The sequence below is a fragment of the Pongo abelii genome, chromosome 9 (assembly GCF_028885655.2).
Source record: "Pongo abelii isolate AG06213 chromosome 9, NHGRI_mPonAbe1-v2.0_pri, whole genome shotgun sequence".
In the NCBI taxonomy this organism is placed as follows: domain Eukaryota; kingdom Metazoa; phylum Chordata; class Mammalia; order Primates; family Hominidae; genus Pongo; species Pongo abelii.
In genome coordinates this window covers 97,516,524-97,543,834 of record NC_071994.2, presented here as the reverse complement: position 1 = coordinate 97,543,834, position 27,311 = coordinate 97,516,524, and the positions used below count along the sequence as shown (strand labels likewise).

The following is a 27,311-nucleotide window of genomic DNA, read 5'->3' as shown; positions in this document are numbered from 1 at the left end:
CTGTTAGTTTTGTATTGCTATAAAGAAACACTTTAGACTGGGCAATTTATTTAAAAAAAAGATTTATTTGATGCACGGTCTTACAAGCTGTACATAAAGCATAGTGCCAGCATCTGCTTCTGGCGAGGGCCTCAGGAAGCTTATCATCATCATGAAAGGCAAAGGGAGGCCAGGGTGTCACATGGTGAAAGAGGGAGCAAAAGAGAGATAAAGAGACATGCCAGGCTCTTTTAAACCTCCAGCTGTTGCATGAACTAACAGAACAAGAACTCATTACCATGGGGAGGGCAATCTATCCCCATGACCAAAACACCTCCCACCAGGCCCTACTTTCAACACTGGGGATCACATTTTTTGGAGGGGACAAACTATATCAATATTTGGACAAACTAAATCAAGATTACTGTTGTCTGACTATCATAGTATGACACTAGAATTAATAATGGAGGAAAACTGCAAAATTGAAATATAGAAACACAACATACTAAAACTTATGGGATGCAGCAAAAGTAGTTTAAGATGGAAGTTTATGGCAATAAATGCCTATCTGAAAAAAAAGGAAAGCGCTGATGAACATAAATGTAAAAATCCTTAACAAAATACTAAAAACTAAACAGTATATTAAAAGTTTCACAAATGATGAGAAAATGGGATTTATACCTAGGATGTAAGAATGGATGGTTCAACATATGCAAATCAATAGCTAGATGCATCACACTTCCTGATTTCAAATTATATTACAAAGCCATAATAATCAAAACAGCCTGATACTGCCATAAAAACAGACACATACACAAATGGAACAGGATAAGAAGCCCAGAAATAAATCCACATGTATACAGTCAACTGATCTTTGACAAAAACACCAACAATACACAATGGGATAAAGAAAGTCTCTTCAATAAATGGTGTTGAAATAACTAGATATTCACATGTAAAAAAAATGACATTGGACTCTTATACCATACACAAATATTAACTCTAAATGGATTAAAGACTTAAACAAAAGATCTGACACTGCAAAACTTCTAGAAGAAAACATAAAGCTCCATGACATTGATCTTGGCAATGATTTTCTGAATATGACACCAAAAATACAACAAAATAATAAAAGTTTCTGCATAGCAAAGGAAATAATTAACAAAATGAAAAGCAACTTACATAACGGGGGAAAACATTTGCAATCACATATCTGATACGGGGATGATATCCAAAATATATGAAGAACCCATACAATTCAACAGAAAAAAAATCCAATTAAATAGACATTTTTCCAAAGATGACATATAAATGGCCAACAGATACACGAAAAGGTGCTCAACATTACTAATCACCAAGGAAATGCAAATCAAAATCACAATGAGATATCAACTTACACCTGTAGGATGGCTATGACCAAAAAGAAGATAAGTATTAGGGAGAATGTGGAAAAATGGGAACTTTTATACATTGCTGGTGGGAATGTAAATTAGTATAGCCATTATGGAAACCAGTAAAGAAGTTCCTCAAAAAATTTCAAATAGAACTACTATATGATCCAGAAATCCCACTCTGGGTATATACCCAAAGGAAAAGAAATCAGTATGTCAGATGTCTACATTTCCATGTTCAATAGCCAAGATATAGAATCAACCTGTGACCACTGATGGATGATTAGATAAAGAAATTGTGAGATACACACACACACATACACACACACACACACAATAGAATATTATTCAGCCTTAAGAAGAAAATCCTGCCATTTGCAACAACATGAATGAACCTACAGGACATTATATTAAGTAAAATAAGCCAGACACAAAAAGACAAATACTGTATGATCATTTATATGTGGAATCTAAGAATGTCAAACTCATAGAAACAGAGAGTAGAAGATAGTTATCGGGGGCAGAGGGTGGGAATATTTGATGTTGTTCAAAGGGTACAAACTTTCAGTTATAAGATGAATATGTTTTGGACACAATGTACAGCATGTTGAATATAGTTAATTATCATGTACTATCGTATAGCTGCAATTTGCTAAGAGAGTAGATCTTAAGTAGTCTCACCACACACATACACACAAATGGTAACTATGTGAGGTAATGGATATGTTAGTTACCTTGACTGTGGTAATTATTTCACAATGTATACATATATCAAAACGTCACACTGTACATTCAAAATATAATGTATGCATCAATTATCAAAAAAGCTGATAAAAATTATAATAAATTTTCTGATAAATGGTGACCATTTGAGGAAAAAAAACTAAAGTGGATCCCTACCTCACTCCCTATATCAAAATAAATTTTAGATATACAAAGAAAAAATGAAAGTCCTTTATCAACTTGATTAATGATGTGGCATATATAAGAAGCATCTTATACAACCTGGAATGAAATTGTAGGCATGCAAGTATGGTGTTATTATGGTGTTCCTTTTTCTGCTTCCCACAATCCAAAATACATACCTGACCATGAATTTAACGGAGTAAATAAAATAGCTTAAGCCAGGAAGAAAACATTTTGCAAAGGGCTGCTATAGCCTCAAAACACATTGTTCAATTACAAAGGTGGAAACAATCCTAAGAACCATAATTTAATGAGTACTATTAGCCAATGTTTAAGGCATTATCCCTGATTTTGCCTGTTTTTAATAGCTGTGTGAACAACAGCCACATCAAATGTCTGCAAATATTAATAATCATAACAAGAAGCATGTATTGAGTATTTACCATGGGTGGAAATGTTCAATGCACCTTATTTTAGATAATTCCCATAAACGCCTTATGAAATAGGCATCATTATTATTTCTATTTTACAGATTACCATAGTGAGGCACAGCAAAGTTAAATAACTAGACCTCAGTCACAGAATAAGTAAGTGGCAGACCAGTGTATAAATCCAGGCAATCTGATTTCAAAGCTCAACTGCTCGACATGATATATGTAAAGTACCTAGTACAGTTCCCAGTATGGTGCAGACACTCGGAAAATAAATAAATGCACAAGAATTTGTACACATCTATCATTTGGGGAAGATGAGCTCACCCTAATGAAAATATAAAAGGTTTTTTAATGAGGCTACATAGTACCCCAATATTATCAATCACATTTTTATATGTAAGTGTAATTTATGAACATAAGTGTTGGTGTTTAAAATGAGTGAATAATACAAAATATTCCTTGCTGTTACATTCTTTAGTGAAACCACAATTAATAGTCTAACTAAATGAAGAGTGTGTTCAGGTAGTTTTAGCAGTACCTGGTGATTCCGGGGTTAACACTGGCCACGCATCCAACAACCATCACGTCCTTGCTGAGTGCATCTTTACAGACATCAATACCGACCACCATCAGGGACTTTAACTACAAAATTAAATTTGTCATGATTTAATGGGATGAGGTATCATTTCACCTACCAATGGTTTAATAGGAAAGTTTTTAAAAACAGACTCCAGTTACTGAATTCTTAAAGTTAAGCTATGTGTAAGGGAGATTGAGATCCGTGAGCCAGATTATTAAACCAGAAATGAGAGAGACTTAAAGATGGCAGGAAGAATATGTTACACACTTATCTTAAGAGAAACACTACCGTCCAAGATAACCATCATCCTTTGTGGGGGTGGGGAAGGGGCACCAGTGGCTAAAGTGATTCTGAGAGTGTGGTCAGTGCATTTATCGCTTGCCTCTGGTCTGGAGGAATCTGAAAAGGAATTCCATTCTTCATTCTTCAGATCTCTAAGGAATCCTCACTTGGCTATGCACCTTTGTCGGGAGTGGGAGAGAGGGAGGCTGAGGGTAACCATGTTCATCCTGGTTATGGACATGTAAGGAAATGGACAACACTCCCTCGCTTCTCATTCTCCTCACTTACTCCCATGCTGGCTACAGTTCAGGGAAGAGAAGAGGATTTTCTCAGTACCTACCACAGTTTGGAGGTTCAGATCATAGGCTATGCCAGCTCCCCAGGCTCTGGGGAGGCCCTATCCAGGGTGCAAGGCTATTCTCAGAGTTAGCACTCTGCTGAAAGCAGGTAAATGTGGAGACAATGGAACACAGATTTTAAAATAGCAGCCAAGAGGATTCAAATCAGGTCCCTATGCTGAGTTAGCAGCTTAACTGAAGCTCCCTGAGAAGCATGGAGCCTCTTTTGGAGATTCACAATGGCTTGTGGAATGCCAGAACCCAGGGCAGAGGCTCAAGAAACAAGCAAACCAAATAATTCTGGGATCATGTGATAACATCTCCTACTTTAATCTTTAAAATGAATTTATTAATTACTAATAGAAAAAATGTGACAGGGTCCTTACAGGTATTTCCACAGCCCACAGCTCGCCTCCGAGCTTGCAAGTCATCTGCATGGCGATCTTGGTGGCAATACTCATCATCATGCCCTGTTTATTCAAGGTCCGAGCAAGCACACATTGGCTTGGGACTGGGCAGTCTGAGCTCAAATATTTTTTAATGGAATCATAATAGGTCTTCTGGTTAGAAGGCAGAATGCACATTACCTAAAAGCAAAAACAGCAAAAGATTTTGGAAGTCAATTTACTTCTGCTAAGAAGTTGCTTTTTAAAGAAATGAATTCATAAATTATTCTACAAACATCTTTTACCCCTAAGTTCCCAAGAAGCAACACTAACATGCCTACAGTTCTCTTAAATGGCCATTAAACCACTGGTGAATTAATCCATTTGAAATGCCTTCTCATTAGCCATTCACTCTGCAAAGCCCCACCCCACTCCTACCCATCACCCTTGGCTTTTCCTTTCTCCTCTTTTCTCTCCTGATTTGATTCTGTCAATTCCCTCAAATTCCCTTCTCACAGAGCTCCTTCTCCAGCTATCTCCACTCCCTCACCCCCAACTTTGCAGTGGTCCTTTCCTGTGGTTTTCGAGTTCTCATTCCCATTGGTCCGTCCCTGACCCCACCCAAAGATAAGCAAAGTTGAGAATTTAAACTATGGTGCTTTTCCCATTAGGTACAAGAGAACCAAAATAAAGGAAACAAAAATACACTTTTTAAAACAAAACTGAAGTTGAAAGTATGGATATGGGGTGGTGGGGGGGGGTGGCAGATAGAGAAGTTTCAAGTCCCCTGGCTTTGCTTTTTCTGAGACAGAGTCTCACACCGTCACCCAGGCTGGAGTGCAGTGGCACGATCTTGGCTCACTGCGACCTCCACTTCCTGGGTTCAAGCGATTCTTGTGCCTCAGCCTTCCAAGTAGCTGGGATTACAGGCGCCTGCCACCATGCCCAGCTAGCTTTTTCTATTTTTAGTAGAGATGGGGTTTCACTATGTTGGCCAGGCTGGACTCGAATGCCTGACCTTGTGATCCACTCTCCCTGGCCTCCCAAAGTGCTGGGATTACAGGCGTGAGCCACTGCCCCGGCCTACTCCTACTTCTTATCAGATGCCTTCCGCACTGAAGGGCCTACCTCTGCCTCCTTCCCATATTTTATTCTCCACTTTCGAAAGCCCCCAGATTGTAGAAAAGACAGGTGGTCATGACTAGCAGAAGAAAACAAAGTAATTTTTCCACCTATAGAATTATTTAAAGTCACAATGTCAAAAGCTAAAATTATTTACATTTAATTACATAAAGTGAAGAAAAATATTTTTAAATTATCAGCAAAAGGCTCTTAGAGGCCTTCCTTCCTTACAGTTCATGAGTTTGGCTCCAAGCAAGAAAAGTGGTAGAACAAGGCAGTGGCCCAATGGGCTGAGAGAAGATGGGAGCCGAGTGAGACTGGTTTCACACCGGGGCTGGACAAGTAAGCAGGTATGTGGGGAATAACAGGAGCCATGCAACATACATTTCCTAGCTATGCCCATTGAGAAAGCCTGGGGATAGCAACACCCCAGTAGCAAGGAAGCACACCAAGTGCCCCAAATCTTTGTATCTAAATACTCTTCTCTGCTAAAAGGAATCAGGACTCCTGGGAAAGATATCTGATTCCAGGCAGGGAAGCAACACTGTAAGATGAGCCTGGAATATCTTATTTTGCCAGAAAATAAGAAAGTGTTCCAAGAAAGATGGAGACACATGAAAAAGACACAGAAGCCAGCTTGAAGGGGAATTCCACTGGCAAAATCAGGTACAATATTAAGAGCAACAAAATAAATAATAAGAGTAATGGACTATAACAAAATAAGAATCTATGCGTCTATGCAGATAAAAAGAAACACAAACGAATAAATGGGGAGAAGAGAAAGTTCTTCCTATGCCACCTAATAACTGTAGAAGGACTGATGGAATGGAAGACCATCATTTGTTAACCATCATAATAATGATGGATTCAGGCAAGAATTATAATAGATGCTAAGACAAATGGGTAAAAGTGTGATGAGGAACAGGATTATTTATATAGTCTCAAAATATCTACATATGCACACATGCGACTGATAAATCTTAACTTTACAGTGGAGAAATCAGGCAGATATCACCGTAATCAGTGGAGTGCCACCTGGTAGGATGCACTCAGAATATAGGATCATTGCTGTGCTACTGTTGCCAAAAGTGCATAATGTGAATTTAATCATGAGGAGACATCAGACAAACGCAAATCGAGGGACGTTATACAAAAGAACTCATCTGTACTCTTCAAAATTGGAAGGTCATCAGAGTCAAGGAAAATTAAAGAGCTGTTCCAGATTGAAGGAGAGACTATAGAGACTGGACAACTAAGTGCAGGACAGTACAGCCTTTTCCTACAGAGGTGACAATTGAGACAAATGAAGAAAACTGTTTCTTAATTTTGATGATTGTCATATGCTTCTGTAAGATAGAGACCTTGTTTATAGAAAATATGCACTGAAATAGTCAAGGGCACTGGGGCATCATGCCTGTAACTTACGCTCAAATGGTTCAGCAAAAAAGATAGAAAATAATAAAGCAAATATGGTAAAAGGTCAATAATTTGGGATTCTGGGTGAAGGGTATATGAGAGAGTTGTTTGTACTGTTCTTGTCCCTTTTCTGTAAGTTTGATTTAAAAAATAAATGCTCTTAGGGTGAGAATTCTGTTTCATATAAGATCCTTTAGAGTAAAAGAGAAACTCACTAAAAGAAAAGCAAAGAGACAGCACTTAGCTAGTTAGTTCAGTTAATTTGCATGACATAAGAACAGAATGTTGGAAGTTGAGCTGAGTGAGTGACGGAGGTAAGAACGGTAGATGGAATGGACAGGAAAAGCCCTACAATAGCCCGGGGGTGCTGAGGTCTGGTAAAAGAGTAAACATTCCTGGGAAATAGGAATTGTTGAAAGATTTTTAAGAACAGGGATGTCAATTCTAATTTGTCTGGAATGTTGGGATGTGATGTAATCATGCCTTGGCCCCAAACAGTCTGCAAAGTCAGCTACACACACATGCCCTTTGGGAAATGAGGCAACTGTGGATGTCCCACCAGGTGATGCAGCACAGGAGGAAGTCGTCCTCTCTGAAATGCACAGAAGGTGGCAAGAATTCAGAGGAAGCAGGAATTTGGGGCCATAGGTCACTTGGAAAAACCTAACCCTCCAAGAATCCCCTGAAATATAGGGAACACTGGATACCAACATTTATGGGATGAGGTGGGAGTCAGTTTATCTTAAATCTTAAGGAAAAGATGACCCCAATGAGTTGCAAACTATGCAGACACCAATGGCTGTTATAGGGGTAACAAGAAGTACTGTATTTAAAAATTAATATTAGAAATGTGGAAAGGAAATAAAATATTGATTAAAATACTAAGATTAATATTTTCTTGGGTGCTTTGGAGAAATGCATGGCAATTTGCAAATATATCATGGGAGGGTATGTTCAGACTGTAGATATAAAGCAGAACTAAAATTATAGATTAAAGGAGTTCAAAAAGTATCCTGTACTTACCAACTGAATATCAGGATCAACATATTGCTGTATAGCTCTAACAAATGCAGCTGGATTTTCTTGTACTTTTATGCTACATAAAAAGATTAATTTTGAAGCTATGTAACTTCCTTCTTAGTAGCACATAATCATATGGCATTAGAAATAATACAAATAAATTTTCATAACAAACTAGTAGTTTTAGGAAAAATTATTAGAGAAAATAAAAACCTTTTGAGTCTAAAATTGTTTCACTATAAAATATGATAAAAACATTTAGCAATAATTTTTACAGTGTAAAAAATGGTTTGGTAGAAAATAAGATCTTCTCAATTGTCCAGAATCACTATAATCAATAATTCTGTTGTTCAAAATGGAGTTGAAAGTGAACTTTTGAAATCCCAAGTCTCACAGTATCAAATGTCTGAAAGAGTGTTAAAACTCAACCAGGATTAAGATTTCTGTAAGAGTGAATCGCTATAGGAATCTAAAAACGAATGTTTCAGAAAACATCAGGTTGATGAGACCAAGATATTCAGCTAATTTGCATGATTTAGACAAAAATATCTTTATTTTCCTTAGTGGTTGCTTGTCTGGAGCCTGGAATGTCTAGCCTTAATCAATTAATCAGCGCACAAGTACTTAACAATTATCTGTTCTGTGCTTACATTATGTTAGGGGCCAGCAGCTCCAAAAGTAATTCTCACACACATAGGAATTTGTAAAACTAGTTTCTTTATGTAGAATCAGCCTCTTTTATGTGTATATAAGTGAACTGTCCCAATGCCCAGTGGCTTTTTAAAACTCGCCCAGCAGGTGGCAGGACCATCAACCCCATGACTGCAGATACTAACAGACCTATGTGACTGGCTGGCAGAACCGTCTCAGCAACTAGATGGTCCTGACTCATCCAATTCAAACTCTTGCACTCTGACTCTGCACTTACAGTCCATTCCTTCTAAAATCATCAGGTGAATGTTTTAGAAGACAGAAGCTATCTATGCATATAAATCTAACAGGTAAATGGATACTTTATGGAAAAAAGAAGGTTGAAATAAAATATGAGCTTTCAAATAAAACAGGCCAAGAACAGAACATAGCAATGGGCTTGTTCCAGAATTCACGTGAGAAAGAGCCTGTGACGTCAGCCCAGGGTCTACGGACTGTGGCTTCTTTCATAATCATTTCCTGCTTTATTAGCTCATGGGTTTAGAGAAAGTAGAGTGGGTGAAACTCAATCCAGGCTATTTATTAACAGATTTGATAAGAGGAGAGTTCTAAACAATGGTGTTAAATGAGACTTTAGGATTAATACTTGTGCTGCTGATGTAATTAATTAGTAACTGTGTTTAAAGAATAACTCCACTATAACAAAGAAAAATAAGTAAGTATCTGTTCCTCTTTTCTAAGCATATCAGGTTCAGTAAAGTGAGGCATGACCAACTTTTGGCTTTTCTAAAGCAAAACAGTATTTATTTTCAGTGTGATTGTATATGTATCTCTTACTCAATGAAAAACAGTTTATCTTTCTCATCCCCAGCAACTGGCATAGTATCTACACATATTAGTACTCAATAAACATTCTAAGAATAAATGGTTGACCTTAGTCTTATCAGAAAACTCTCTGAATAATAGTATGCTACAGTAACAGAATCAGAAAAGCTTATTTGAGATCTATTTTCATATTAAATTTTAAAGCAGAAAATCTATCAAGTAAAAGTCAGGACATGCAACTTTTATTTTTTAATATCCATTTGCAATTAAGTAAATAACTGATATGAAAAACTGATCTGAAAGAAGGAAAAACAGTTGAGAAGACAATATATGGATTATTAAAGATTTATATCCCAACTGGTACAGGAAAGATTTTCAGGTAATGATGCTACTGCTTAAGAACTGTGTACAAGTTTTACAAAGACCAACATAAAATATATTTTAACTTTATAAGAGTTTAGTCATTACAAAATCTATCTACTTATGATTATTTTCTTGGCACTTTACATTAGGAAACTGTACTGGGATAAAGAAGCTTTTGTTGATACATCTGCCATTATTCCCTACCTTCTAACCAAACCAAATTAATCTATGAACAAAATTCAATGTATTCTCACATTTTGGGGTAGTCCACGTTAAATCCCATGGAACCTGCAACTCTTCTCAAGCAGTTCAGAAAGCTCTCGGCAACATGTTCAGTTCTGTCACTACATAAAATCAACCAGGTATTCAAAGAGTGTGCATTTAAAATCTTGCAAGTTCGAATATCCTTGGACCAGTCAGCAGCAGACACAGGTTGACACTGAGAAAAATAATGATCATGAAAGGATTGAACAAATTTATTCAGAGAGCAGCTAAATAAAGACAGTGTGAAGATGGCCAACTTTTGTTATAACTGTTTAACACAGTTTGCTATTCAGTCTTAAAACACAGACGCAGGCACTGCACATCCGAACAGAATACATGTGCTTTCTGGGAGTGGAAGCATCTGGGCATCATCCCAGGTCTTCCAGGCACTGGTGGCAGAACCTCGGAGGTCCCTTTAACCTCATGATTCTCTGTGGTGCGCAGAGAATGGTGTCTGTTTCAAAGATCACTGAGGTTCCCTTCCAGCTCTGAGTATCTATGCCTTTATTATGAATGACTCAGGTAAATAGCCTGTATCGTTTTATCTTTTACTTTAAGCATCTAAATATCTCAGAGAATGCTGATTATCAATACTCTAGGTCATCATAATAAAACTAACACAGCCTACAGAACAGTTAAGTGTTGCAGGAAGTTAGGGACCCCAAACGGAGGGACTGGCTGAAGCCATTGCAGAAGAACGTGGATTGTGAAGATTTCATGGACATTTTTTAGTTCCTCAAATTAATACTTTTATAATTTCTTATGCCTGTCTTTACTGTGATCTTTAAACATCAATTGTGATGATTTCATGGACACTTATCACTTCCTTAATCAATACCTTTGTGATTTCTTATGCCTGTCTTTACTTTAATCTCTTAATCCTGTCATCTCGTAAGCTGAGGAGGATGCATGTTGCCTCAGGACCTTGTGATAATTGCATTAACTACACAAATTGTAGAGCATGTGTGTTTGAACAATATGAAATCTGGGCACCTTGAAAAAAGAACAGGATAACAGCAATGTTTAAGGAACAAGAGAGAGAACTTTAAACTCTGACCACCGGTGAGTCGGGCGGAACAGAGCCATATTTCTCTTCTTTCAAAAGCAAATAGGAGAAATATCACTCGCTGAATTCTTTTTCTCAGCAAGGAACATCCCTGAGAAAGAGAATGCACGCCTGGCTGTAGGTCTCTGAACTGGCCCCCCTGGGTGTGGCTGTCTTTTATGGTCTGTAGACTATGGAGGTGAAATAGACCCAGTCTCCTATAGCGCTCCTAGGCTTATTAGGAAGAGGAAATTCCTGCCTAATAAATTTTGGTCAGACCTGTTACTCTCAAAACCTTGTCTCCTATTAAGATGTTATCAATGACAATGGTGCCCAAAACTTTATTAGCAATTTTAATTTTGCCAGGGGCCTGTAGTCCTGTGATCTCGCCCTGCCTCCATTTGCCTTGTGATATTCTATTATCTTGTAAAGTACGTGATCTTTGTGACTGACACCCTATTCGTACACTCCCTCCCCTTTGGAAAATCCCTAATAAAAACTTGCTGGTTTTACGGCTTGTGGGGCATCGTGGAACCTACCAACATGTGATGTCTCCCCCGGACACCCAGCTTTAAAATTTCTCTCTTTTGTACTCTGTCCCTTTATTTCTTAAACCAGCCGATGCTTAAGGAAAATAGAAAATAACCTATGTGACTATCGGGGCAGGTTCCCCGATAGTTAAGATTATATATTAAGCTAGGAGTAGGTATGCTTAGAAGCAAAGATGAAGCCAGGATGGAGGCTCCTTTCTCACTCTCCAAAGGTCTCTCATGTGACCAGGAAAAACAGGTTTCCTGCGCTGAAGAGAGGGAATGTTAGCCTGCTTCCCAGACCTCTGCTTATATCCTCAGACTGTAATTGAATGATGCCTTTGGCATAGCAAGTCGGGAAGATCCACTGTTAGAACTAAAAGGGACCACATTGTATGCTAATCTCCTGCTACTTGAAGTGCTGTCAAGCCTTCCTTGACCAGCAGCTTGAGCATTGCCTAGAAGCCAGTTAGAAATGCAGAGTCCTGTGCACCACCCCAGACCCACTGAATCAGAATCTGCATGTTAACATGTCCCCCAAGTGATTCACATGTACATTAATATTTAAGAAACATCCCAATCCTCTTGTTTTACAGACTAGAAAGCTGTGACTGAGAGGTTATGAAACCACTTGGCAGCAGTGACAGGTTTAGAATGCTGGTCTCCTGACATGGCAGTCAGGGCACTTGCGACCAAGCACTCTGACTTCTCTGACTTCCAACCATCAGCCATCCTCATGATGCCTTCCACTGGCTGGGCTGGATTCAGCCCCAGGAGTCCACCTACCTCGGCCTGAGAACAAAGGAGAAGGGCTAGCTTTCCATCAATGGCTCACTCTGGAGCCAAAGTTCATTCCTGTCCATTAGAGCATGAGGAGAGCTGTAGTCCTTCTGCCCACAACACTTCTTCCTGCTGTTGTCTTATGGGGCTGGGAGGAGACCCAGGACAATGTACCCTGAGACCTGTGAACTTTTAGTTCATTCAGTTCCTAGGACCTAATTTCAGAAAAGTAGAATGGGCCAAGAAGTTGATGACATTGTCATCTTAGACACCTGCTACCTCCAGTGCATGAGTTCCCTGTTTTAATGCCCTTTCTCCTATGGACACCAGTTTCTACACCAAAAAAATGCAAACAAATACATAAAAATGAAAGGCTCTGGGAAATATGATTTTACTTCTAGAGATTATGAGATGGATCATTTTAAGTACATAAGTCCTTCACATGTGGATCTGAAACTGAGCTTCTCTTTACTGAACTCTCGCCAAGATCCTAATGGGAGTCTACATTTTAGTACTTCACAATAAAGTTTTGTTTTGTTTTGTGTTGAAAAATAGTACTTCCTTAGCTTCTCCAATGAGAGTTTTTGTAACTTGGATAGATTATTGTAAAGAAATGACAAGGCCAGGCATGGTGGCTCATGTCTGTAATCTCAGCACTTTGAGAGGCCGAGGTGGGAGGATGGCATGAGCCCAGGAGTTCAAGACCACCCTGGGCAACATAGGGAGACCTGGTTTCTACAAAAAATACAAAAATTAGCTGAGCATGGTGGCGCACGCCTATAGTCCCAGCTTCTTGAGAGGCTGAGATGGCAGGATCACTTGAGCCCAGGAGGTTAAGGCTGTAATAAGCTGTGATCATGCCACTATGTTCCAGCCTGGGCAACAGAATGAGACCTGTCTCAAAAAAAAAAAGATGAAAAAAATTCCCCCCATTCTACCAACATGATACATTCCTTGTTCAGTTATATCAGTTAGACATACTGGTTTATTATACCCAATAAAGGCAAGAAGAGAGCCTTTAAACATAAAATGTGACTGGTGTTTTAAAGTGGGCAAAACTTAGGGGGAGGGGAGAAAGATAATGTATAATTTTTGCGTAAAATATTAATAGGTTCATTTCTTCAGCCAAAGTCTGGAAGTGGTGATGATTTGTCTCTTCAGGTTTCAGAATGCCTCTCTCCCCAAGTACTATGTCTGGGGCTGGGTTCTGTGCATATTTCTTGATTTTAATGTCCATTAAGCAGTGTTTTATTTCGAAAGATTAACATACATAACTGACATGGCAACTAAAAGTCCAGTTTTGGTATCAGAAAACAATCTATTAGAACTAATGTTCACCAGTTAATAGAATTTCCTCAGATGTCTATGGCTTTTTTTTAAGAGCAATGCACCACCCAACAGAAGATGGGTATGTTTTAATTGCAATGATTTGAAATACCGTCTTTTGACTAACCTAAATCATGTCCACTGGGTGCCGCTAAGTCTGTGCAAGTAAATTCAGATTGAAAAGGAAACCACAGGGGATCTGAAGTCTTAGGATAAAGAGATGGAAGTACATGGCCAAACCAAATATTATAAGCACACAAGCCACTCTGGCCAATGCACAAACTTACACATATTCAAGTAAATACTTTTAAATGAAAATAAAATCACAACACTTACTATGTGGTCTTGCATTAATATTTTTTCTGAAGGCACAATCCGGCCAGTCAGAGATATCTGGCTTCCAAAATGTAGTCCCCAGGTCTCTAGTTCAAAACGCGCATTGGTATTCCTGTTGATAAAGTTGTTTTAAATCATTAAAGAGAGATATAATTATAACTTACTGAATTAGTCAGGGGCTGATTTTCTGTGTCTTCAGGATTCCTGGCTTCTAATTCTACTCAGCATATATTTTCCCTGCTTAAAAGAATTATGGGACAACTGTGCTCATTTGGGATGTTCAGGAATGGGAAAAGGATTCCAGTGGGAGTACAGTGGTTAGAAAAATAAGCTTTCAAGCCAGACAGACCTGGGTTTAACTCCTAGCTCTAACATTTAATAATATATGACCTTGAGTAAACTATTAATCTTTAAGGCCTTGGTTTCCTTACTGGCAAAATGTAAGGATAATAAAAATATCTACTTCGTAGGATTGATATAAAGATGAAATATGATAATACACAGAAAGTGTTTACCACAGTCCCTGGCACATGGCATGTGCCCAAAACCTATGAGATATTATTCTTGGTAACACACTTGTTAATAAGGAGATATTTTGGAGCCAGTGGATGTGGAGATGTCTTCTGTGAATATCTGAATTTGTTGGGCTGAGAGTCAAAGAAGGATGATATAAGAAGGGAACATAAGAATTTAAGCTTCAGAAGATTCAGGATCTTCCTATTACCCTGTCTATCCTATGAGGAGAATATTAATATCAGCAATAATAACACTACTTTCTATTGTTTAGTACTTTCCATTTATAACTTAATAAGCTTTAATCATAGTTGATGTTTTAGCTCATGGGAGTATGATATATGATAACTTCCACTGAGCCATAAGCTCCTTGAGAGCGGCAACCATATATAGGACTCAGCACACAGTAAGCCAGGCATTTGCAGGACATGGAGGAGATCCCCATGCTTTTGTTTCCCTATTAAAGCTCCACCAATTTTTTTAGGGAAGCTCAAACCTCTTCACCACTGTCTCTCTGCAATAGCTCACTATTTCCACCTATTCAGATTATGTCTTCTCTGGTCACACTAATTCCTTTGAGTTAATTATTTTGCTTCAGATACTAACTGCCCAAGATGAGATGAGTGAGGCCATCATTGGTCACGAAATGGGGTGAGGTGGGTGGTATTACTGAAAGGTGGCAGATAGATCCATCAGGAAGATTAAGCCACAGTCACTATAAGGGAAACGAACCAGGAATCCCTTCTCAATTCGGCATAAGTCTGAGGGATGTCCAGGGTAAATGACGTGAAGTATATCCATGAAATTGAAAAACTATGAAACCACTAGCATGATAATAGAGATCACGTTTATCATATGGAAATGTTTGAGAAAAACCCTGAAGTGAAAAGAGCAAGCTACAAAACATGATGTACAGTATTATACCATTTCTCTTTTAAAAAAATAGGATTATATGCATTTGCAAAGTCTGAAAGAATATTACTAATACTATTAATTGAATTAATTCAATTGTGATTCACTCATTTGTTAAATATTTGCTGAGTAAACACACATACAAGCTCTTTTCTCTCTCCTTTCTTTGTGCTACGTAAGTTTCCAAATCCTCCATGAGCTAGTACTACTTTAAAAAAGATTCAAAAAAAAAAAAAGACTGTTGATCAACAATATAGCCCAATAGGAATATAAAGCAAGCTACATATGTAATTTTAAATTTTCCAGTAACCACCTTAAGAAAGTAAAAAAATGACAAGTGAAATTGTTTTAAATATGTTATTTAACCCAAAAGATTTAAAAAACTGTCATTTCTAGATGTGTCACTAGCCACATTTCAAGTGCCCTGCAGCCACACTAGATAGTTCAGTTTTAGAGGGTCAGAAAGGAAAACCAAGGAGAAGCTCAATTTTCCAAACACATGTTATAGCAAACTGTCATAAATAAGAACTGAAACATAGTCTGATAATCAGATGGGCAGAACCAGATGGCACAAAGGTATATCTCAAATTTAAAAGGCACATAGTGGGGTTTTCCTAAAGTTCAGTCTGCTGAGGCCACTGTATTAAGAGCTGAGCATTCCTGACCCTGAATACTGGGGGCCTGGTGTTTTTCTGGTTGCTTTGTTTGCTTGAAGGTTGTTGTTGTTGTTTAGATTATAACCTTTCTTCTTTATTCAACATTTTATCCAGACCTCAATGTATGAAACAGATGAAAGCAGGGCATGAAGGTAAAGCAAGTGTTATTCCTATCAGCATGGCCTCCAACTAACTCCCTTCAACCCCTTAGTCCTGAGACATCTCAGATGAAGGGCTGTGGACAGCACAATTCAAAAGCTCCTTGCTCTGAATCAATATGAATGAGACATTTGCTTCAAGGAATATATCAGTGTTACATAGGCCATCTAATACTAAAAACTCAGCCCCAGGCAGGATGCATGCGGTGATCCAGTACCTCTGGATGTCATCCACAAGCCTGGCCAGGCGCTGCTGCCGGCCTGAAGGACTGAGACGTGTCTTTTCAGCCACAGCCTTCATCAGCTGGAAATCAGAGGTTGCCTGGCCAGTCAGCCCTATTAAATGCAAATGAAGACAAAGTGAGAAAATGAACATAAGCAACTCAGCCCATCAAAGGCCCAGTTTAAACCTTTCCACTTGAATGCATTCACCATCTGTATAGCACATCCAACAGAAATGAAAACCACGTATGTCATTTTAAGTTTTCTGGTAGCCACATTAAGAAAAGGCAAAAAAGAAACAGATGAAATTACTTTGAATAGTGTATATTATTTAGCCCAGTATATCCAACATATTATCGTTCCAACATGTAATCAACATAAAACATTTATTGATGAGGTAGTTTCCTTCTTTTTTTTTATACTAAGCCTTTCAAATCTGGGCTGTGTGTTACACTTAAAGCACACCTCCTCTCATTCTTTTAGTAGAGCTAGTCCCATTTCAAGTATTCAAAAACTCATGTGCTATTGGCTACTGTATTGGGTCCTGCAGACCTACAATATCAGAACACCATTAAGAATGAGCACCCCTTAGGCCGGGCGCTGTGGCTCACGCCTGTAATCCCAGCACTTCGGGAGGCCGAGGCAGGTGGATCACCTGAGGTCGGGAGTTTGAGACCAGCCTGACCAACATGGAGAAACCCCGTCTCTACTAAAAATACAAAATTAGCCGGGTGTGGTGGTGCTTGCCTGTAATCCCAGCTACTCAGGAGGCGGAGGCAGGAGAATCGCTTGAACCCGGGAGGCAGAGGTTGCAGTGAGCCAAGATCGCACCATTGCACTCCAGCCTGGGCAACAAGAGTGAAACGCCATCTCAAAAAAAAAAATAAAAAGAATGAACAACCCTCCTTCAAGGATTATATCCTCATTAATTTTTCTTCTTTTCTTTTCCTTTCTTTTTTTTTTTTTTTTTTGAGACAGAGTCTTGCTCTGTCACTCAGGCTGGAGAGCAATGGCGTGATCGCGGCTCACTGCAACCTCTGCCTCTCGGGTTCAAGTGATCCTTCTGCCTCAGCCTCCTGAGTAGCTGGGATTACAGACGTGTGTCACCATGCCCAGCTAGTTTTTTATTTTTAATAGAGATGGGGTTTCACCATGTTGGCCAGGCTGGTCTCAAACTCCTGACCTCAGGTGATCTGCCCGCCTTGGCCTCCCAAAGTGCTAGGATTACAGGCGTGAGCCACCATGCCAGCCCTTCTTATTAATTTTTCTAATGGCAAAATAGATATATATGCATGAAAGCTGACTCAAGGAACACACAAATGCAAAATGTAGAAAGTCTTCCCTTCCTAGGCCTACCTGTTAGTCAAAAGAACATTGTTAAAAGTACTCGAGGCAGTTATTCAGATTTTACTGTATAATGAGGATTATATTCTGAAAATTCATGCAAAAAGAAAGTACAGATCATTCTAGCAACCACTCTAGTGATACACCTGAAGAAAATCTAAGTCACATTCCTTCCTATACTAGTAAATTCAAATAATGGCAAAGAGAAACTTGGTTTTAGGATGATATCAGGGGGTCTATTTTACATCAGAGTAATACATGGAATATACGAGATAAAGGAAATAGATTCCAAAGGGCACTCAATTCCCCCAACATGTCTCTATTATTGAATGAATTACTTAAAAGGCCCATCCTCCATGGGTTAAATCGATGTCCTGGCATTCAGGTAACTTAAAGAGCTTCTGCCCACTGCCAAGCATCAGGGGCCTGGATCCAGGAGCCTGACAGAGGTATAAAACACAAACATTACCTGTTAGAAAGCAGAGCTCAGGTATCAGGTGGGCGAGCCGAGCCTCACTGTTGTCATTTCTCTTCCTCTTTAACAGACTAACAAGCATGGGCTGATTTAGGTCAGATACAGTAATATCATACTGCTATAAAATGCAAGATTAATAAGGGAAAAGTTAACATGGAAGCACCGCCAGGTGAGCATCCTTACATTCAACAAGGTGATCCTAACATTAATATATAAATAAATCTAACCAATCCCATAGTTACCTACTTATTGCTACTTTCTTCCCAGGACCTATCTTTTATATCTGAGGGCCAGTTTTATTGTTTTAATTATCTTTTCTAACACAACACCATTAAAAATATCGTTTCCCTGCTGTCTCTCGGTTTCAGCCAGATTCAGAATAGACTCCAGCTGGTTCTACACATAGTTCAATGACATCACTGGGACTGACTCACGGCCAGCATTTCCACTACTGATGACTGAGGCAGACTGCCCCATGCTTAACTATCTGGCTTTAAACATCTATATTCATTTTGAAAATATCTATACACAAGCTGGAGGTGAGTTACAGTGAGACAATCTCAGATTTCCCAAAAGAGCATGACTGTCCTTACCTTCTAGGATAGTAGGATGTTACAGGGAAGCAGCCCTGAAGTCTGACAAATGTGAATTTGATCCCCAGCTCCTCTATTTGCTTGGGCTGTGACACTGGGGAAGTGACTTAAGTTTTCTCATCTATGAAATAAGGATGCTCACAGGTGAAACAGTAGCTCACAGGTATCTTATGTAAACCACTAGCATGGGGTCTGGTTTATAATGAATCCCTGGCAACTGTTAGTTCATATTCCTCTCCCTTTGCCATCCTAAACTTCAATTTCAGCAGTCTCACCTTGGCAAAAGCTCATTTACCCTCCAAAGACAAAGGTTACAATGAACACTCGTTTCCATTATAATTTAATCCACATTAGTGACAGAACAACTGGAATTATAATTTATAAAATGCCTGGGTATTGTGACGCTGAGATCAATAATCACAATTAAAGAAGTCAAATGTGGGCATTTCTATATTTCAAGAAAAACTTTGTCATTAAAATAAAAAACAAGAATGTCATTTGAAAGTAGCGGGTGCAACTGATGCTATGGCTAAGAAGTTTGGAGAAGCCTTTACCAAGTGAGTTTGTATGCATGACTCCATTAATTTAGAACACATGGCGTGCTTACTGTGTTCCAGGAACGGCAGTGGATAAGAAGACAAAAGAGGCACAGTCCCTGCCTTTCTGCATCAATACATTATCTACAAAGCAAGGTCCACAAGAAGCACAAACAATGCTTAACAAAGCACAACAAAGCACAACAAACCGATGAAAGAGATACTATTATTGTCCCCTTCGCAGATGAGAAAACACTGTGAAACACTAAGCAATCTTCCCAAGGCTCCATAACTGGAAATTAGCACAGCTAGGATTGATCTGTTAAGACTCTGCTTATTATACCACTCAGTACTGGATCCCTGGGCTGGAGTGGGAGGGGCGGGGAGGAAGAGGAGATGGTGGTAGTGACAGAATTATGGCTGGCAAATCAGGGAAGCCTCCATGCAGGTGGAGACCAAGAGAGGACCTTGAAGAAAACAAGGGAGTATGGAGAGTCTCAGGTAACAGCTCCAGCAAAATGAAGGCATCTTCCAGGAAGAAGGACTCTAGCTGGAGCATGGTCAAGAACTCTAGCCCCTAACCTGCTCTCACAAGGTAAATGTGACCCTCTCCCTTGCCCCAATTTTCTTAGCATTTGAAAATACTTTGTATGATAAGATAAAATAGAGAAATATAAAGGTCAATATCAGGATGTCTTCCACTTTGAAAACTGACTACATAATAATCAGTCTTTCTTTCCTGGGACAGGGAGGAGGGCACACTAGAAGTTGTCACAGTTTTCTTTCTTTTCCTCCCTAATTACAATATATATGCAGTGAAGCACAACTCATTTCAAAAAACAGTGACTGGGATTTTTACCATGATTCCCGTTTCAGAATGTCACAGGTCCTAAAATACTTCTGTTTAAATATGAACAAATTTAATCATGCAAGAAAGAAACCCAAATGTTTAACAAACTGTTGGTTTAATAAACACCGAACACATTTTATGCCAAGATGCTTTGCTAGATACTATGCATCAAGGATTAGCCAAACGCCATCCTTGCTCTCCAAGGAATATGTGTTCAAGAAGCAATGTGATGAACGCACAGGTACTTAGAAAGGAGAACAGCTTGCTCTTCTATGTGTATGACAGAAAGCAAGGTCAGAGAGGACTTCACACTTGGCCTTGAAGCTAGGGTTTGACCTAGGGGTAAAGGAGAAAGGTACAGCGTGGCTTTCCGCAGATGCCTAGTGAACACACGCAAAGGCTGAGGAAGGTGTAGGCCAGAGTGGATGGGGTGATAAAGGCGTGGGGTGCATAGGAGGGATGCTGAGAAATATAAGAAAGAAAGAGGGGGCCAAACTATGCAGTGCTAGAGAGGAAGAAGCAGAGGATAGAAAAGGAGGAGGATGGTCTCCACTGTTCTCCCAGTGCTCACAAAGTGCAGGCACACTTCAATGCTCTGCGTGCGTTATTATCTTATTCGGTTCTTACACTACACCATGAAGGTAGACAGATAAATTTCCTTTACACATGACACTCTGAGTTTAGTGATTTACCCAGGGTTACACAGCTGGAGACAGGACCATCTTACTCCAGAGCTTGTGCTTATAATCAGATTTCTGGGCAGCACTTCAGAAAGATCTCTGATGGCTGTGAGGATGAGGGATCACAGTGAGGAGAGAGCTAGGGCATAAAGAGTGATGGTAGGGGGAGGGGATCCACGAGATGGCCTGCATTAATGCAGTGGGAATAGGGCTGGAAAAGAGAAAATTCACGGATAAAGGATACAGAACTCATCTTGGTGACAAGTGAATGAGGAGGTTAAGGTGAAGAAGAGGAAGAAAGCAAAATCATTCCTATCTGAGCTACAGAATTTCCAAGGACAAACAGGAATGGGAAAGACAATGAATTCAGTCTGAATTATATTAGTTTGAGATGCCTGCAGGGTATTCATGCAAATATGTTCTGGAAATGGAGATGAATATGTAATTTGGGAATGAGGGCAAGGCAAAAACACTATATTTGAGCCATCTCAAAATACAATGAAAAGGTTCTATATGAGGGAACCATGGTGAATAATGGTTCCTTTGTGAGGAAGGAAGGAGGAAAATGTCAAAGGAGACTAAGAAGAACAACCTGAAAGTAGCGAAGAACCGCAGGGATGTGTCCCAGGAGTCAAGGAAGGAAGAGATCAGTTCCAGCCGGTGGGAGAGGTCACAGGTATCAAATGCACTGAAAGCCCTTTAGGATAAGAACAGTAACTGAACTTGACCTTTCTAGAACTACTTCTAAAGCAGCATAACTGGATACCAGACTGCTGAGGTTTCAGGAAGGAAGAACAGAAAAGGTGCTTGGAGCTAGTGTAAATGACTTTCTAAAGTTAGCTAAGGAGAAAAAGAGAGCTTTTCCTGAAAGTGTACAATGATCAAGAAAGGGTTTTTGTTTTTGTTTGTTTGTTTTAACCTGAATATTACCATACATTAAAGAGAAGGTGCTTTCAAAAGGAATTGAACATGGAAGATGAGGGGTAGAGATAACTGTTGCAAATGTGACTAGAGCTTCCAGAGGCAGCAACAGATTCCATCAACAGTTTCTTGAGTATCCAAGATGTGCAAAGCACTGAGCTAGTCCTGGGAATCCAAAAATAAGGAGCCCCCTTCCCAGAGCTCAGTGTCTAGGATGGGGCTCAGACCATTTGTGTGGTGCCTGTGATGACCTGAAACAGGGAAGGGATCCTGGGAGGAATGCTTTGGGGCTCCCTTGAGACTTGATGGCTGAGCTGAGTATGCAAGGGTGTCTAGTGTACATCTGGCTGTGAAGGGGTATCCAGGAAAAGGAAGCAACATGTGTGAAAATGCACAGGGGAGAAACTGAGTCACACAATCACAAGAGACAATTACATCAGAGCCAGGGAAGGGAGCAGGGGAATGGGAAGAGATGAGGCTTTAAAGGCAGGATCTGGCCACATCATAAGGAGCCTTGGAAACCCTGCTAAGGGGCTTACCTGTGGTCCTAAGGCAATAAGGAGACATGGAAATGTATTAGCGTTGCGAGCAGTGTGATCAGATATGCTTTAAAGGGAGATCACTCAGACTACAGGAAGAAGGAAACAGGAGATAGGATGAGGGTCAACAGGAGACCGGGAGGGTGGGGATGAAGAAGAGAGACAAGTCAGAGAATCAGGTCGGAGGCAGACTCAGCCTACAATCTGGGGGACCTCTGAGACTTGGAATAAAGAGACTTCTCTGAGGTAAAAGGAAAGGAGATAGAGATGCATGAAGAAAAGTCCTACCTGCTTGTAGTAATCCACATAGGTGATCTCGGTGCCATCCCGCTTCTGAAAGGTGTGTGTGGGCTTCACTGACCAGTCAATGTCATCAATGGAGTAGGTTCTGTTATTGTATCTGCCAAATATAAAAAGTCTTTAAATTGTTTTTTAATCATCTAACATAAGCAGCTACTTCACCACACTTTTAATTCAACACATAAGATAGACTCCAGAATGTCAGAAATTATGAAAACAATAAAACAAGAATATTCACTTTTTAAAAAATAGCTCTTATCTGAAAAGGGCATTCCTTAATAATTTCGTATACAGGAAGACTTCTGTCCACATTCCAACAAAACCTGTGGGAAAGTCCTTAGACCACAGTCTATTTTTCTCACTGATAGATACTCTAACTTCAGGTACATCATTCTTAAATATTCAGAGGCTGAAGCATTGCTCAAAACTTTCCCATTATCTTCTGGTGTCACTCAGAGTTTCTGACCTCCCAGGTAGTTTTTCTGATAAAAAAAAGCACCAAAAGAAGGCCAATCAACCCACAATGCTGGCGTCTTGCTTAATCTCCCCGCTAGGGCTGGCCCTTGGCAAAACTACAAAACAGGTTAGCTAAGATTACTCTAAGCTCCTTCTCCCCTTCAGCACTGTGTAGCCTGGACTGTCCTCTCAGGATGACCCAGCCTAGGGGCAGAAACTACCACAGCAGATTTCTCTAGAGCTTTCGATTCTTTCCAAGATGACTTTGAAATGTGATAAGCTAATCCATCAAGATCATGACAGGAGGATAAGAGGGTAGCCTTCTCATACCAAGTAGTGTGGAATCCAGCCAGTCCCACCCCTCTGCTATATATCCCAGAAAAACAAGTTTAAGTGGAAATTCTAAGCCAGAATAGAAGGCTAACAAGTCCCCTAAAAGAAGTATTCTTGCAGCCATAAAAAGGAACAGGATCATGTCCTTTGCAGGGACACGGATGGAGCTGGAAGCCATTACCCTCAGCAAACCAAGGCAGGAACAGAAAACCAAACACCGCATGTTCTCACTTATAAGCGGGAGCTGAAAAATGAGAACACATGGACACGAGGAGGGAAACAACACACACTGGGGCCTCTCAGGGGATAGGGTCGGGGAGAGGGAGAGCATTCTGAAAAATAGCTAATGCATGCTGGATTTAATACCTAGGTGATGGGTTGACAGGTGCAGCAAACCACCATGGCACACTTTTACCTATGTAACAAACCTGCACATCCTGCACATATATCCCAAAACTTAAAAAAATTTTTAAAAAGTATTCTTGGACTAGCAGCAGTATACAGTGAGCTTTTTAGTACTCAGGAAGTCATCCAAATTTTCCGTGTTTAACTCAGCTCAGTGTGCAATGAGGGCAAATTTTGTATACGTAAACCTAGAGGTTGCAAAGAAGTAAAATGTGGTCTCAACTTAAAAGACTCCTGAATCTAATAAAGAAGGTGAGACATGGAACTAACCTTCTGTCCTGTAAAATGAAATAAGATGGCCACAACAAGGTAGCCATAAGCAAAGTGTTACGGGCACAGCCCAGGGGAAGAAACTGAATAATTCCAACTGAGTAGGCAAATGGAGGTGTCAGAAAAGCCAGGACATTAGAATTAAGCTTTGTGAAAACTGAAGTTTAAAAGGCAGAATTTGGGGTAGGGAATCCAGGCAACTGAAGTGAACTGAATTGAACTGAACTGAAGCATGAAAAGTGCAGACCGCTGGGGGTTAGAATAGAGAGTGGCATTGGGGGAAAGGAGGGTACAGCAAGCGAGAATTTGGAGCCTGTGGACAGTCCAGAATGCCACACAAGGACGTGTGAACTCCAGACAGCAAAACAACCAGGTCTTCTAAACAGATGAGCAAACGGATTAGATCCGTAATATCGGGCCAATACTCCAACACTATTCCTATTCCCAAATACCATCAATGATTGATTTCTGAAGAAAAGTTTATTTAGACGCAGGCTTGTACCTTGTAAGGACAATGAGCCCTATTAGCTGCTTCTCACACATCTGGGTGAAACAGGACAAGCCAGTTCTTTGACAGAGAGCAGTCATGAATTCCAGAACCGTCTCATTCCGGAGGACTTTGTAACTCACATCAGCGCTAAACAGGAGCTTCCTTTCAAAATATGATACAGAAATGGCAAACCCAGGCCAAAGGGATAATCTTTAAAAACAAAAAAGAAAAAAAGGAATATTGTCAATGTTATACCGGAAACACAATAAAGATTTTTAAATGGTAGTTTTCTGTTCTAATTCTTGAGATCTTAACAAGATAATTTTTTTCTTTAGTCTGATTTCTTCCAGTTGTTGACTGAAAACTTTTTTTCAGCTGCAGTGTCTTTAAGAATACATTTAGGATAAAATACCTTACTGTAAAGCAGTTTCTCAGCCTTGGCACCACTGACATTTTGAACCGGATAATTTTTTGTTAGGGACCATCCTGTGTACTGTAGGATGTTTAGCAGCATTTCCCTGGCCTCTACCCACTAGATGCCAGTAGCAGCCTCCCAGCTGTGACAACCAAAAACGTCTCTAGACAATACAAAATGTTCCCTGAAGAAGGGGGGATATGTCCCTGCCTGAAAACCGTAACTATAGGAATAATACATGTATGGAGTGATCTGTCCCCACAGGAAAACATCTAGGTTCAGAAAAGCACCCCAATTCAAAGGCGAGGGCAGTGGGTAGATTTAATGATGAGATTAAGAAATACAGAAGTGATATCACAAACAGATGTACAAGAGAAACCGGAACACAGCCTACAGTTTCTTCCCACATAAACTTAAAAATCTTGAATAAGAAGTTACAGAAATGGCATGAAATAATAGATTATTATTTTTAAAAATAATTCCAGTTTATATTTTGTGGACTATAAGTAGTCACTGTGATACTAAGCCAGCCTCCAGGACAGGCATATGTGCTGAGCACCTAGGGCAGTTTAGTATAATCTGCACCTATGAGATTTTCTAATCCAGGTGGACAGATTAGTGACAAGGATGAATTGGGTGCTTTATAGAGAACACGCTGACACTCTGAATGAACATATGGAAACTCCATCATTTTTCCTCCACCAGGCAGAAGGCCAAACACACCACTCCCATTTTCTATCTTTTATGCACTTCTCCCTTTATGTATCTACGTTTGGGCTACCAGTTGCCTCTCTGTCTATAGTTTGACCACAGTATTTTTGAGAGCTAAGTAACAACCAGTTCAAGACATAGCTGACCACTTTCCCTGAAGCCTCGAATTCCCAGTTTAGGTAGAAATTCTGCAGGTGTTCATAAGGATTCTATCCTTCACCAGAGTTATTTGGTTGGCTACTCTTTCTGATCCGTGCTGCCCTGACAATTTCATGTCAACCACTCTGGCTGTGCTAACAGCCTTTCAACAACAAAATACAGCTCATCCTGCTTTCATTATTACTTATTATACACAGAAAATTCAGTTTCTGAATTCCTTCTAGGATTTGTGATAATTATCTATCACACTAACATAAGAAAACAAAGCTGCTAGCTTCACGTTCACATGCACCATTTCATTAAAAAAACTTGAAAATTAAAAAAAATTCATTACATTTCATATCACAGCGTCTCTCACAGGAGGCATAATGGTATAATATTGCATCATAAATTATGTTGCTCACATTATAATAATTTCGGAGTAACAGAAAATATAAATAAACCTACTTGTGCTGGGGAATTTCCATTGGCTCTGAAGGATTATAGAAGTTCCGTCCAATTTGGTACATGGACAACTTTTTGAGGATCCTGCAAGTATTTTTTTTGAATTTTTGGTAAATATCAGTCAGTAACAGTGTAATTCTAAGTTCATACACTTACTGAACATAATGTTAAAAATATATAGGAAATACAGACCTCTCATTCTCACAGCACTGCAAGGTTTAGATACTAAATATACATATGAATGTCTATAAAGAAATATCACTTCTTCATATTTGAGAATACTACAACTGAAATTATTTTTATCTGTCTGGGTTTAGCTGCAGTGACAAATATGTGGTCAATTAGCCATTATGGCTGCAGTAGTAACGTTCTGGTTAGCTTGGATGGGGTGCGATAAGCCATGCCTGCAGGCCTTTTTGACCTCTTCCCTACTTGGGGATGAGGACCTTATTTCTTTTTTTTTTTTTGAAATGGAGTTTCGCTCTTGTTGCCCAGGCTGGAGTGCAATGGTGTGATCTCAGCTCACTGCAACCTCCACCTCCCGGGTTAAGCAATTCTCTTGCCTCAGCCTCCGCAGCAGCTGGGGTTACAAGCAAGAGCGCCACCACGCCCGGCTAATTTTGTATTTTTGGTAGAGACGAGGTTTCTCCATGTTGGTCAGGCTGGTCTTGAACTCCTGACCTCAGGTGATCTGCCCGCCTCTGCCTCCCAAAGTGCTGGGATTACAGGTATGAGCCACCGGCCCAGCCGAGGATCTTATTTCTAATGAGGCTGCTCAGGCTCTCCAGGTGCTGCCAAATGACTAAGACTGTGTCTTCAGCAAGTAATCCTGGTCACCTTAGGAATTTGACCTACATGGGGGTTTCAGGCCAGGAAACAAGGGTTCCAACTGTGATTTTGGCTGCCAAGTGTCACTGAGCCTAAGCCCCTTTCTCTTAAAAATAAGGATTTTAAT

The 27,311-nt window shown here is 39.7% G+C and overlaps 1 protein-coding gene and 1 long non-coding RNA gene across 2 annotated transcripts in view; one reads left to right on the top strand and one right to left on the bottom strand.

The window, feature by feature from the left end:
• The window catches only part of PIWIL4 (piwi like RNA-mediated gene silencing 4), a 56,570-nt gene that overhangs the window by 11,878 nt on the left and 17,381 nt on the right, over nt 1-27,311 (bottom strand). The window contains exons 6-15 of the mRNA XM_002822363.4: nt 26,360-26,440; nt 24,640-24,837; nt 22,662-22,773; nt 18,249-18,372; nt 16,432-16,549; nt 13,975-14,086; nt 9,948-10,132; nt 7,858-7,930; nt 4,297-4,497; nt 3,249-3,352 (exon numbers count right to left, since the gene is read on the bottom strand). Of these exons, the coding sequence (XP_002822409.3) occupies nt 3,249-3,352; nt 4,297-4,497; nt 7,858-7,930; nt 9,948-10,132; nt 13,975-14,086; nt 16,432-16,549; nt 18,249-18,372; nt 22,662-22,773; nt 24,640-24,837; nt 26,360-26,440 (1,308 nt within the window). The remainder of the gene's footprint in view (nt 1-3,248; nt 3,353-4,296; nt 4,498-7,857; nt 7,931-9,947; nt 10,133-13,974; nt 14,087-16,431; nt 16,550-18,248; nt 18,373-22,661; nt 22,774-24,639; nt 24,838-26,359; nt 26,441-27,311) is intronic.
• The window catches only part of LOC129048737 (uncharacterized), a 66,440-nt gene that overhangs the window by 29,644 nt on the left and 9,485 nt on the right, over nt 1-27,311 (top strand). The gene's annotated exons all lie outside the window — the stretch shown is intronic.